The sequence below is a fragment of the Phycodurus eques genome, chromosome 13, assembly GCF_024500275.1.
Source record: "Phycodurus eques isolate BA_2022a chromosome 13, UOR_Pequ_1.1, whole genome shotgun sequence".
NCBI lineage: Eukaryota > Metazoa > Chordata > Actinopteri > Syngnathiformes > Syngnathidae > Phycodurus > Phycodurus eques.
This window is the reverse complement of record NC_084537.1, coordinates 13,584,158-13,597,772: the sequence shown is the minus strand read 5'-3', so window position 1 is coordinate 13,597,772 and position 13,615 is coordinate 13,584,158. Positions and strand designations below refer to the sequence as shown.

At 38.5% G+C, this 13,615-nt stretch overlaps 1 protein-coding gene across 2 annotated transcripts; it reads right to left on the bottom strand.

Moving 5' to 3' along the window:
• Positions 1-201: 201 nt before the first annotated feature.
• Positions 202-12,506, bottom strand: LOC133411526 (GRAM domain-containing protein 2A-like). 2 transcript variants are annotated; one of them, XM_061694030.1, is made up of 14 exons: positions 12,337-12,506; positions 9,372-9,509; positions 9,219-9,276; positions 7,224-7,296; positions 6,710-6,813; positions 6,537-6,626; positions 4,279-4,368; positions 4,143-4,205; positions 3,494-3,593; positions 2,525-2,566; positions 2,334-2,433; positions 1,706-1,807; positions 1,532-1,615; positions 202-543 (listed from the first exon to the last, which is right to left on the bottom strand). In XM_061694030.1, exons 1-13 carry the CDS (start codon positions 12,480-12,482, stop codon positions 1,579-1,581), a joined length of 1,143 nt encoding a protein of 380 aa, XP_061550014.1. In that variant the 5' UTR covers positions 12,483-12,506; the 3' UTR covers positions 202-543; positions 1,532-1,578. The 2 variants fall into 2 exon arrangements, with proteins under 2 accessions (XP_061550014.1, XP_061550015.1); XM_061694031.1 differs by lacking the exon at positions 1,532-1,615.
• Between the last annotated feature and the right edge of the window lie 1,109 nt (positions 12,507-13,615).

Here is a 13,615-nt window from a genome sequence, read left to right as displayed (position 1 = left end):
TCATAGAGGTTTTGATCAATAATCGGGTCAGTTGTGCTGTGCAAACAATGTACATTTGAACATTTTTAATAATGCAATACTTAAGAATCATGGAGCTGGATGAAATATGTCTATATAGAATTGGCAACTTTGATAGTGTGATTTCATGTTAATCGATGTAAACGCGCAACACGTAGAAGCTTATGCTTGTAGAAACTGGACTTCAAGAACGTGGTACTTTATTATTAAAGAACCCCCCCCTTCACATTGTAATGCTATTGTTTAGATGGAAACACTACCCTCTACTGGCTTGTTCCTGTCTTCTAGGAGTAAAAATTATTTATTTAATTATTTTCAAATCAAGTGCTCATCTTAAACTCACATGACCTGTACATTATTTGTGAACATAAATACATTGCTTTTTCGACTTTTCACTCTTTGGGTAAAGAAAGCATGGGCTACATGTATAAAGTCTCATTAAAGGCAAACAATTCTGTATTAATGACGCAATGAATCGTGGGAAAATTGGTCGTATTTGCTGCCCTTGACTATGTTTCTTGATGGCTGGAGAAAAAAAAGAAAAGACAAACAACAATTGGAGTTATTGATGTAGGCTAATTAATACATAATCAATATAATAAATACAGTATAATCAGCACAATGTCGTTTTATTCCAAAGATACCTCCATACAGTGCTAATTCTAACCATTTAAAAAATATTTTCATCCTTACAGTATACCATTTATTTCATTAGTCATGTTCAGTGGTTGACTGTTTGTTCCAGAAAATTGTATTTATTTATTCCCGACAGTCTATTGTCTTGATTTGGTAGTGTATCTCTTGGCTGCACTGCTTCCACTAGGTTTATGTGGATGTTTGATTTTCATTTCCCCCCCCCCCCCCCCCCCCCTTTTGTCCAATCAAACTCCAGCGTCTATATGTTGCCATGTCAATCAAATCTGGCAAGGGCTTTCAGAATCAGTAGAGCTGGCCCATGTAACATACACTACTGTATATAGTTGTCCAGACTTTAAGAATTTTTTTAGGTCCCTGACCAAAATTTTAGGATCTGAATCAATATATTTGGTGAGTATAATGTATTTTATTTTCTTTTTTTAAAATGTTTTTGTCGTGCTATTAACTAAATATTGATTCTGAACTGCTCCAGATGATGTATGCCACAGTTTTTTATTTATTTATTTATTATTATTATTTTTTTTTAAATAAATATGGTATTGAGGATTGCTATAATTGCGCTGTGATAGTGGTGGTATTAAGAGGTGGATTAAGTTGGGTTAATCCCCACTGAAGCCCCAAATACCAAAAATCACAGCTCTCCACTGATCATATTTTATTATTATTTTTTTCACATGCAGTTACTGTACATTGCCTTGAAGTGAGTGATAAAACTCAAGTGACCAAATCTTCTCTATTCCTCCCAAAAATGACATTTGCAGGAGAGCTGCATGCTTCTGACAAGATGTTTCTGCACTTATTCTCAAAGCAGCTCGAAGCTATCGGAACAGTGCCCATTCTGACTAAGCAAACACACCTGGGTGCGGCTGTGGCGGAATGTAATCGCTTATCCTTTTTTCAGCCTCAGTGGCCAACAGGTCGACAGACAGCCATGCCACTCCTGTTTAATTTGATTTTGCCAGTTAAGGTTTTAAACCGGTTTGACTCATTGCCAGCACCAACTTGCCCAAATGCGTGCGTGTGCACTCACTCTCTGTACTCCAAGGACAACTCAGTCAAAGAGTTTAGCTGCTCCTCCAGTGCTATCATCCTGAGCCCGATGTATGCAGACACCACCAACAGAAACACCAACCTACACACATAAAGCACAACATAACTTACTATTGTGCTCGGCAAAAAGATGCACCAGTCTGAACCCTTCTGGAGAACTGACTACACCTTTCTAGCCAACAAACCTGCTATCCACAAAAATGGGCCAGAACAAGGAAATAGTTACTCCAATACAATACATTTGTTATTTATTTATTTATATTTTTCATCCATCCCGCAAGGGGAAATTTATGTTCTTTTAAAATGTCTGTGTTCCGGCATCCAACACTGAAAACAAACCACATCATTCTTTGATACACTACAGTGCTCACAAAACGTTTGTTATTATTTGGGTGAAAATTCAGGGTGAACCTTAAAGAGTCAAAAGCCTTTATGGGTGAACTTAATTTGGCCTTCTCTAAACTGTTGAATGTAATTGTTCAATGTTTCATTAATTTTGGCACAACTTGCTGTTTCAGGTTTAGCTGGTCTGGACCGCAAAATGAACAAACACTCTTCTTAATAATAATACAGTGGTAGAAAGCCAACAATGGTTTTTGACCACTTACAACATCAAGTAGATGTAGAAGACCGTGCCGAAATTCACTCTTTGTCTGCGGAAGAAAAACTGTGTGACGTCCTCCATAATCCTCCAAAGCAGCGATGATGCTGATTGAGACAAATTCATTTGCACGGCATCAACATTCCCTCTACGTCTGAGCATGAATCATTGAAAACAACTTCAAGGCCTTGCACACACCTTGGTCCACCTCGTCTGTTGAGGATACGCTTTGTGTGGCACCTGCCAAGGTGCAAAGAAGAATCGATATCAATATTATGAGCAATACTATACATACTATATGGTCTCCCACGACCCAAATGAGGATTAGCGGTAAATAGAAAATGGATATGTTTATCACATTAGTTGTGATAGCAATATGGGGAGAAACGTGGAGTTTTATGGCATTTTGTAAAGTGTTAAAACAGGATTTAACAAACTTCTCCAGCTCGAAAGCTCATATTAAACATTACGCCCCTCCATGGGACCCAAATTCCTAAAAATATGTAACGTATTGTAAGTGACAAGTGACATAAATCAAAAAAGCTTGTTGCTAAGAAAGTGGGTCACTCAATAAAATAGCTATAACCGTAATTTGACTTAAAACTAGGCAATTGTTTGATTCCTAAATAGTATCTTTAATAGTTTTGTAAACCACAATAGCATTGTGCACAGTTTAACATTAACATTGCACTTAAATAAAAAAATTAAAAAACAGTACCTAAATAGTGATTCAATTCAAATGTATTGCTCATAAAGTCTAAATAAAAATTGCACAGTAATACATTTTTAAAAACTTTTTTTTTTTTTTTTAAATGATTAAATGCAAATGTACCTACAAGCTAAATCCGGCAGAACTGTATTTAACAAATGTACTGTACTGGGTTAAAAAAAACAACAAGTTGAAGCCAGTGTAACATTATGCACAGTTTGAACCTTTAATTCAGTGATTCTTTTACATGCCAGTAGAGGGAGCTAGCGTACCACTATCATTTCAATAATCTACACCCATTAATTATTATTATTTTTTTGGGAATAACATCACCAATATGTGGCTTGTCAACAAAAATGAAATGAGAACATCCTTGGAAGAATGTCTACACATTAAAGAACTCAAGTTAATCTATCCAAGACTATAGCCAGGACATGAATAAAAACCTATTGTCTTACCTTTACTGGCCGAGTGAGGGTTGTTGTCTTCCAGATAATTGCCATTCTTTCCTTTCATACCATGGTCCACACTGTCGTCAAAGCTGGAATGACTGGACACCTTTGGTTTGGGCATTTGGACAAATAATAAAATAGAGACTTGCTTGCAGTAGAGCCTCTAAAGTCAGATGTTCACAATAATTTGAAATTTGCCCAAATTTCTGGGACACATTACAGCTCTAACGTCACACAAAACGTCAGAACACCGTCATGCGAGAAGACAAGAGTACAGTGAACCCTCGCCTATTTGTGGTTCGCCCCCGGCGTAATTTTGTGCTCTTTCCCTAACGCACTAAGATGCCACAAGAGGACGCCAAAGCCATGGCTAATAAGAAAGTAGTAATAGGTGTCAAGGAGGTATGTTGAAGTGATACATCTCAATAGTTACTGAGGATATTGACTGTACATGTTTTACGACGGTGATAGGTTGATCCACAAACAGATTACTAGTTCCATTATTTCCAATAGGAAAAATGTCAAACTCTGAACAAATCAGCGTTCCTGAATTGAGGGTATTTGACCTTAGAGGAAGATTATGCGTTGTTATCATGAATATTTTCTTGTCTAGTATCATAAGATAACCATGTCTTTATTGCAGATTTTAACTCACCATAAGGTAATCAGCTTCATTCTCCGCAGAGGAGCCATGAGGGCTGCTTTTGGCACTGCCTCCCTGTGTTGTCACAGAAACAGCATTAAAAAAAAAAGAAGTCATATTTGTGGTATGGTATTATGTACGTACGTACAGTTCTTGGCACACTCGACTGTACATGTGAGTAGACTGGCTGTAGGAGATTGTAGCACATCTCTCGGTTCTTCACAGAAATTAAAAAGTACTGAGGGACGAAACGGCAAGCGTGAGACGATTAAGCAGCAACGAGGAAATTCATTGGACTTTTTTCAGTTTGCCTCACTGCAGGATGTTGAAGCCCATTTAAAAAATAAATACATTTCCACTGAATTACTTCCTTCAAGATACGTGTTTGGGAAAAACAAGAAACAAGAAGTAGACACATTTTATTTGCCTTACTGGGTCACATAAAATGATGTGCAAGGTTGGATCTGGACCTCGAGCCTTGAGTTTGGCAACTGAGTCCTCGAGGAAGTGAAAACTGAAAAATAACAACACCTGGAATTGTTTAGGAATGCATTAGGAAGAGTTCACAGTTTCAGCCGGCTCACCCTTTCGGCAATACAGTGGAACCTCGATAAACGGATAACGGATATCGGATGAAACGAACTGTCGTGACTAATCAATGTGTCCAAATATCGTTTCCATTTGTCACTTAAACTGGCGTTGAAAAAAAGTCTCTTAGTTCTAGAATGGGCCGCTGGTGTTTACTGGCACTGTGGCGGAATATAGGGTGAGACTTGGGCTTAGGTCTGGAAATTCACTCCAAGCGCGATCTACACTCCGGAATGTTCGGAAACTCAGAGCGTTGTTGGACTGTGCCGTTCGTTTATTCAGAGCGACACACTCTGGGAGCTCTGACTGAGGAGACAGAGCGGCCGGAGCGTCAGGCAGGACGAGATGTTTACAGGCGGAACTAACACATCCAATATGGCGGACGCACTGACGTATCCCTGCCAATGGCCAACACGCTCATTTGTAAATTCATACACAATGGAGCGCAATCTGCCTCTCTGAACACTGCGCTCTCAGAGCACAGTGAGAGTGTCAGATTGAATTTCCGAACGTATCCTGGGAGATACGTGTGTGCCACCTATGTGGCGGCCATGTTGAATGTGGCTACATTTCCACCTGTCTGTCATGATGGCGGGAGTTATAGTCATAGTAGCATATCTAGTGTTTTGCGTCGCAGAGAGAGCTCACATGGCTGTCTGCGACGTTAACGCACAGAGGAACACGACATACAAGTCTCTGGAGTCTGGAACATGCTATTTTTGCTACAGTAACAGTTTTTGTTTGTTTGTTTTTTGGTAAGCCGTTTATCTATGGCAGGGGTGTCAAACTCATTTTTGTCACGGGCCACATCGTAGTTATGACTTCCCTCGGAGGGCCGCTACAACTGTGAACCCATATAAATGAAAGATTACCGCATATACTGTAATTACATACAGTATACACAACAAATTGATTTATGTCCAATTTTGAAATCCGAAGCCTATAAAAACACGTTTTTCAACTACTATATTTCGTTTCAAAGGGGGATTGGTAACCCAAAAAAATGCTTGCACATATCTCAATGTTTTTTTTTTTTTTTTTTTAATCCAAGCGAAAGCAATACGCTTTCGTACATATGGCCCCAAATAAATCAATCAATAAATAAATTAAATAAATTAAAAACAAAAAGTGCTTCCATGTACCGGACAATCGACGAGAACGGACAACCCCCCGTCCCTAGGAGTCCGTTTTATCGAGGGCCACTGTATAGGCAAATGCTAAGGGCACGGTGGCCTTTAGCGTGTGCCCGAAGTTAACTAACTTGTTATTAAAAGTACTTCTTACTAGTAACTGGAAAAGTTAAAAAACTTTCAAATGGAAGGCAATGCCCAATTAATATTACTACAAAGGATGTAGTCGTCGTAATGGATCTTTTATGAGTTGTCGCATTTACATCAGGCTAGCTAACGTTTTTTTCTTCTTTTAATTCACTTCTTACCTCTTTATAGATCAGATCTGCAACCTTGTTGCGATACGTTGTTATTAATACGCCATAACTTAGCATGGCCACATGTCATTAAACTGCAGCTTGCTGCTTCTTTAGATCTGCTAATCAACATTTCACCGTAATCACAATAAAGTTGTATGTAATCTAATGCATATCAGAAAAAAAATGTTGAATAATGAACAGTATATTGCATAGTAGACAATATGTGAGTATTAAGTTTTTCTTTATTTCACATTGTAAATTAAATTGGGTGATATGATATCCTATAAATTAAAGACACTGGAGAGAATTCTATTTGGGAATCCAGATGGAAGAAACGTCATATTTACAGCATTGAATTAATCAACTGGAATGAAAAATCATTGTCTGACCTTCTCCTCGTCAGCAGTTTGTATCGACAGCATGGAAAAAGCTGAGCCATGTTTCTTCACCTCCTGAATGCTGGATATTGGGATCAGCACCTGCAACATACCTAGCCTTAATTAGGAGTACTACAGTATGCTCGGGTAAACAGTTTCCCATCATCCTTATTTACAGCACTGACCTTGGTCTCTTTGAGCAGCACGGACGAGAAGAAACACACATAATTTTCAGAAATAAAGAGTTTTCCATGGTAAAGCACTTCCTTCTGCAGTGCGCAAATGAAAGCTGTGGAAAACAAACAAGCACACACACATACACACAAAAGAGGCAGAGGTTTTATTTCTAAAAAGTATATTTATTACTGTAAGTCATTGTAATACCATGGATTGTTTGAACATTAACACTCCGCTTAAATATAGGAAAAGAAAAACCTATACTTAAATAATGAGTCCATTAAAATGTATTGCACACAAAAAAAGTAAACGTACCTGAATATGTTTAAAAACAAACAGTTTAATAACTGTTTAAATGAATGATGAAGAAATGCAAATTGTACCGTACTGAAACGTTAAATACAACTGAACTGTCCTTAAAAAATATACTTACAGTCAAAAGTAAACAATGTAACATACTGTTCTGGATTTAAAAAACAACCTGAGAAAGGGCTACTATCGCTCCGAGTGTAATCTACTCACTATGAATCGGGTTCTCTCCTTCAGGGATTTCTTGAAATAGTTTGTGGAAGTGTTTATTGTGTTTGTGGAAACTCTGAAATGAAACAAAGAATTGCACAGTTGCATTGTATCCATTCACTGGCCACAACATTAGGTACATCTTCATGTTCAGTAATGTTCATTTTTGCCTGCTAATGATGCTTTCAGAGAGGTACTCGTTTACAATTCTTTTGTGGTTGTTGTTTGCAGTGGCGTAGAACTGCACTGCGTCGTAATTAGAATCTGCCAAAAAATACAGGATATCTTGTCCTATCTTATATAGTGTAAATCAAATCTGAGCATTATTATTTTGCGTCGATAATTTGATTTTAAGACAGCTCTGTTGTATTATCTCTCTTTAATCTGGCCCTCAGAGCAGAAAATTATCAAGATTTATCTAATATTTGTCGCGTTCACTTTTTCCGAAAATTGGTGAGCTGAAATGTACAGCTTATACACTGCGCTGCCCTAATTGGAAAATTATTCATTGTAAATTTAAAAAATATTAATGAAATAGACAATTTTACATCATTGTAGCTGTCCGGCAGAACCAACATATGGTCAAGTTACTATTTTCTGTCCCCACGTCGTATGTTATTTTTTATGCGTTATTAATCAATTTAAAGGGTTGAAAATACCTCTTCCCTCATTATGTCTCTTCAAGATTGAGAATCTGGAGGTTGTTTCGACAATAATGAATAAAAATAGGTTAGGTTAGATACATTTGACAAAGCTTTTTTGTTGTTGTTGTTAAAAATGGATCACTGTAATGCTTCAGTGTAGAAGGAGCTCGTCAGTCACAAAGGTAAGTCTGTGGAGATTCATTTCCAACTATTAAACTGTTTAGTCTGCTCATCGTTTTATGTATTTCATTACTATTGGCTCTTAGGCTATGTTCACACTGCAGGTCAATACAGAGTTTTTTTTGCCCATATGTTACATGTATCACATTTAAAGTCGGATTTGTTTTTCTAATGTGAATAATGACCACATAAAAAGATCAGATTTAACAAAAAAATCCGAATTGGGCATCATGCCCTGCAGTGTGAATGTAGACTTAGAACTTTGAGAAAGCGATAGGGAAGATGATGTAACCACAGTTGTTCGCTTTTGTGAAGAATTAAAGGTAGAGTGGGAGTGAGCTCAGACTTTGATATGGACGGCTGGAGCTGGCGACGTGCCCCACGGCATAATAAATTAGCGACTGAACATGATATTGCGGTGGTGTTGTGTTGATGTTGGTACGCAACGGTACATGAGTGAACGTGCTGTTTATTAATTCAAGCAAGATGGTTTATTTTTGGGCGGCACGGTGGATGACTGGTTAGAGCGTCAGCCTCACAGTTCTGAGGACCCGGGTTCAATCCCCGGCCCCGCCTGTGTGGCGTTTGCATGCTCTCCCCGTGCCTGCGTGGGTTTTCTGCGGGCACTCCGGTTTCCTCCCACATCCCACAAACATGCATGAATTGGAGACTCTAAATTGCCCGTAGGCGTGACTGTGAGTGCGAATGGTTGTTTGTTTCTATGTGCCCTGCGATTGGCTGGCAACCAGTTCAGGGTGTACCCCGCCTCCTGCCCGATGACAGCTGGGATAGGCTCCAGCACGCCCGCGACCTTAGTGAGGAGAAGCGGCTCAGAAAATGGATGGATGGTTTATTTTTGTATTTCTTGAAAGAGACTTTTTTACATATTTTACATACACAGTTTAACATTTTATTTTATATTTTTACCTCATCTATGTTGGCCCATCTTTCCATTTTAATGATCAAATGTGGCCCTGCATTAGAGTAGATTGTGCAGGTGTGCCTAATGAAGCGTCTCAAGAGTGTATAAAGAGGTTATAACTCATTCACTGCCAGCCTTCCCAGTCAACATGGATATTTGACTTGTAAAGCCGTCAGTGGCAGTGAATGTGATTATTTAATGAAACCTGTTGGCAAAGCTGTCAAAATACAACTGAAAGAAAACATTTAGTACATTGTTGCTGACAAGCCCATCTCGCCGGTCAATGCATTCCTCCGCTGAAGTCTTCTCCCTGAGCACGCAAAGATGTCAAGAAGCAGATAACAACAGAATAATCACGTACTTTGAGCAATGCCACGCTTCAATTTGAATCAAGGTGGAGTCTACCTGACGGTTACGTTGTCGTTGAGGTTTTCATTTAGTTCCTGGATATTCAGTCCACTATCCTCTACATTTGTATATTTCTTAATGAGCTTCTGGTTGGAGCCTCTGCGGCTGTTGAAGCGTCCCGCTGCATCCTGAGAGCTGACCACAGAGAAGAATGGATTCAACAAAAACTTCATAAGGGAATATTGTAATATTATAACTTTTAAAGAAAATGTTACAATATATGACATGCTTCATATGAAGCTCATGCAATAACCCCTTGGTATCATTATGAGTCAATATAAATAGGAAGTTCCTTTGGTGTCATCATGAAAATGTATTATTAGAATAATGAAGCACTGAGGTCTGATTATACAAGCCCAATTCCAATGAAGTTGGGACGTTGTGTTAAACATAAATAAAAACAGAATACAATGATTTGCAAATCATGTTCGACCTTTTTTTTGAATTGAATACACTACAAAGACAAGATATTTAATGTTCAAACTAAATAACTTTATTGTGTTTAGCAAATAATCATTAATTTAAAATTGTATGGCTGCAACACCTTCCCAAAAAGCTGGGACAGGGTCATGTTTACCACTGTGTTACATCACTTTTTCTTTTAACAACATTCAATAAACGTTTGGTAACTGAGGACACTAATTGTTGAAGCTTTGTAGGTGGAATTCTTTTCCATTCTTGCTTGATTTACAAGCTTCAGCTGTTCAACAGTCCGGGGTCTCCGTTGTCGTATTTTACGCTTCATAATAAACGCTTCAGATCTGGACTGCAGGCAGGCCAGTCTAGTACCCGCACTCTTTTACTACGAAGCCACAGTGTTGTAACCCGTGCAGAATGTGGTTTGGCATTGTCTTGCTGAAATAAGCAGGGGCGTCCATGAACAAGACGTGGCTTGGATGGCAGCATATGTTTCTCCAAAACTTGTATGTACCTTTCAGCATTAATGGTGCCTTTACAGATGTGTAAGTTACGCATGCCATTGGCACTAACACAGCCTCGTACCATCACAGATGCTGGCTTTTGAACTTTACGTCCATAACAGTCCGGATGATTCTTTTCCTCTTTGGCCCGGAGGACACGACGTCCACAATTTCCAAAAACAATTTGAAATGCGGACTCGTCGGACCACGGAACACTTTTCCACTTTGCATCAGTCCATCTTAGATGAGCTCGGCCGAGCCCAGAGAAGCCGGCGGCGTTTCTGGGTGTTGTTGATAAATGACTTTTCCTTTGCATAGTAGAGTTTCAAGTTGCACTTACGGCTGTAGCGCCGAACTGTATTTACTGTCATTGGTTTTCTGAAGTATTCCTGAGCCCATGTGGTGATATCCTTTACACATTGATGTCGGTTTTTGATGCAGTGCCGCCTGAGGGATCGAAGGTCACGGGCATTCAATGTTGGTTTTCGGCCTTGCCGCTTACATGCAGTGATTTCTCCAGATTCGCTGAACCTTTTGATGATATTATAGACCGTAGATGATGAAATTCCGAAATTCCTTGCAATTGTACTTTGAGGAACATTGTCCTTAAACTGTTCGACTATTTTTTCACGCACTTGTTCACAAAGAGGTGAACTCTGCCCCATCTTTGCTTGTGAATGACTGAGCAATTCAGGGAAGCGCCTTTTATTCCCAATCATGTCACCCACCTGTTCCCAATTAGCCTGTTTACCTGTGCGATGTTCCAAACAGGTGTTTGATGAGCATTCCTCAACTTTCTCAGTCTTTTTTGCCACCTGTCCCAGCTTTTTTGGAACGTATTGCAGCCATAAAATTCCAAGTTGATGATTATTTGCTAAAAACAATAAAGTTTATCAGTTTGAACATTAAATATCTTGTCTTTGTAGTGTATTTGATTAAATATAGGTTGACGATGATTTGCAAATCATTGTATTCAGTTTTTATTTATGTTTAACACAACGTCCCAATGTCATTGGAATTGGGGTTGTAAATGGCTAAACATTTGCACACATACCAGTAGATTGATGTCTTTTAAAATGTGTTTCCTTCCTTTATATCATTTTTATTTTCATTGGATGTGTGTAATTTTGGCACATTCAACACACTGCTCCGCTAGCTACAGTGTGTTTAATTATTAGTTAAATGATAAGTAAAGCAAATTTTAAAAAAGGTTCATGGTGTCATTGTCAACAAGTTATTTGATAAAACGAGTCATTTTGATCATTTATATTCTAATTTCATAACCATATTGAACAGTTTGTATTGTCCCCGGAATTGCTGTCCCCACTGTTATTATGGGGTGAATGTCCCTTTAAAAATCCCTCAGCTGTTTTCAGAAACATTCCGACCGGCATCTTCTTTCTTCAATGGAAGCAGAAATAGTGGATAGTTGCAGAATAAATAATTATACTTATGTTTCATAGTTTTCATCATATCATGTATGTGATAGTTGGATGATGTCAAGGTTAACATGTCCACTCTGTCATGGGGGGGGGGGGGGGGGGGGGGGAACAATTTATATAAAAACCTTTCTGAAATTCTGAATATATTTGTTGTTGTACAGTATACACTCCAGGTCAAAAAAATATTCTTTTTTCTCATGGTTTTGATTAAGCTCTTTTGAAGCATTAATACATTAAAACAAATGTTCTACATGCACAATAATAACATTTTTTTGTAAGCTGTGTTTTATTTTTGTAATTTGTTTTTAAATGCTTTTAAATATTGTACTTTTAATCACAATAAGCACAATGAGTTACCTTGCCATGCTGCCTTGCCATGCCTAATATAGTTTATTGCACAGTAAAAAAAAAAAAAAAATCCACTTATAATAAAAAGTTTAAAACCAAACAGTTCATAAAGATTAAATGCAAATTTATTGTACTGCAAAGTTAAATACGATGTATTGTTCTTTCGCTTTCCACACTTTGAAAATCACTGCGCTATTGCACTGTCATGACAAATGAGAGTGGAACGTCTTTATGAAAAGAAAACACACTTACACAGAGCTGTCCAGTGAGAACTTCCTCTTCTTCAGACTCATGGTGGAAACACACACACAAACGCGCTCACACACTCTCACACATAATCTCAAATGAGTCAAAATTGTCAAAAGTGTATAAACACAACTCAACTGTGCGGACTTCATTCCCGAAAATCAGGGCCAGCCAGGCACAAGGAAATTCTCAGAAATGTCAGGTGAGAGGAAAACCCACAACAAGCCCGATCAGCCAATCGTCTGCGAGGAAAGGCGGGGCTTTTTCAGAAGTCAACCAATTTTAGCGAAGGTAGGTGTGAGTTAAAGTCTGTCTACCCAAGCCACGGTTGCTAATGGTTACCACACTCAAGTCACGTAGAGTAACCAGCTTGGCCAGCACTGATAGATATCAGGCCATTTCATTTCATACCTCATTATCACATTAGCGCATTATGAAAACATGATTACTTTATTACTTTCTTACTTAAATGTATGATGAATAAATATAATTATCCTTTGAATCTCTGACAGTGGCGTGTTTTATGTCCCTGATGAATAGATATTCATCATTACAAGTTTGCAAGTAGTCCTTTATATTAGATGCAAGGTGCTGTAGCACTGTTTTATTCAGCGTCAAAAATTCAGTGTCTTAAATACAAACTCAAGTGGCACAAAAATGCAAGATGTTATCATTAAAAGGTATGAATTTGAATTTCTAATAATTTTTTTTTTTTTTTTTTTTACAACACAACACAATCTATCACACGGCTTTTATTTTTTTTATAGTTAAAAAAAAACTGTGTTCAAAATTAAATTTCACATGGCACAGATATACTTTTATACCATTTGGTATTTTTCATCCATCCATCCATTTTCTGAGCCGCTTCTCCTCACTAGGGTCGCGGGCGTGCTGGAGCCTATCCCAGCTGTCATCGGGCAGGAGGCGGGGTACACCCTGAACTGGTTGCCAGCCAATCGCAGGGCACATACGAACAAACAACCATGCGCACTCACAGTCATGCCTACGGGCAATTTAGAGTCTCCAATTCATGCATGTTTTTGGGATGTGGGAGGAAACCGGAGTGCCCGAGAAAACCCACGCAGGCACGGGGAGAACATGCAAACTCCACACAGGCGGGACTGGGGATTGAACCCTGGTCCTCAGAACTGTGACGCTGACGCTCTAACCAGTCATCCACCGTGCCACCTCATTTGGTATTTTTTTAAATCCAATATCACTTTTAAGTATTATTTATTAACTACAAATAATGTATCTTTGTTCATCTATCCTATCTATGGCCGTG

Bases quoted from the DNA above. Each gene is read 5' to 3' on its own strand.
- LOC133411526 (XM_061694030.1), bottom strand. From the start codon at position 12,482: ATGAAGTCCGCACAGTTGAGTTGTGTTTATACACTTTTGACAATTTTG. The intron at 4,206-4,278 runs GTACGTACGTAC...GTGACAACACAG, and splicing joins AGTCGAGTGTGCCAAGAACT to GGAGGCAGTGCCAAAAGCAG. The intron at 1,808-2,333 runs GTAAGTGGTCAA...TTATGTGTGTAG, and splicing joins TTCTACATCTACTTGATGTT to GTTGGTGTTTCTGTTGGTGG.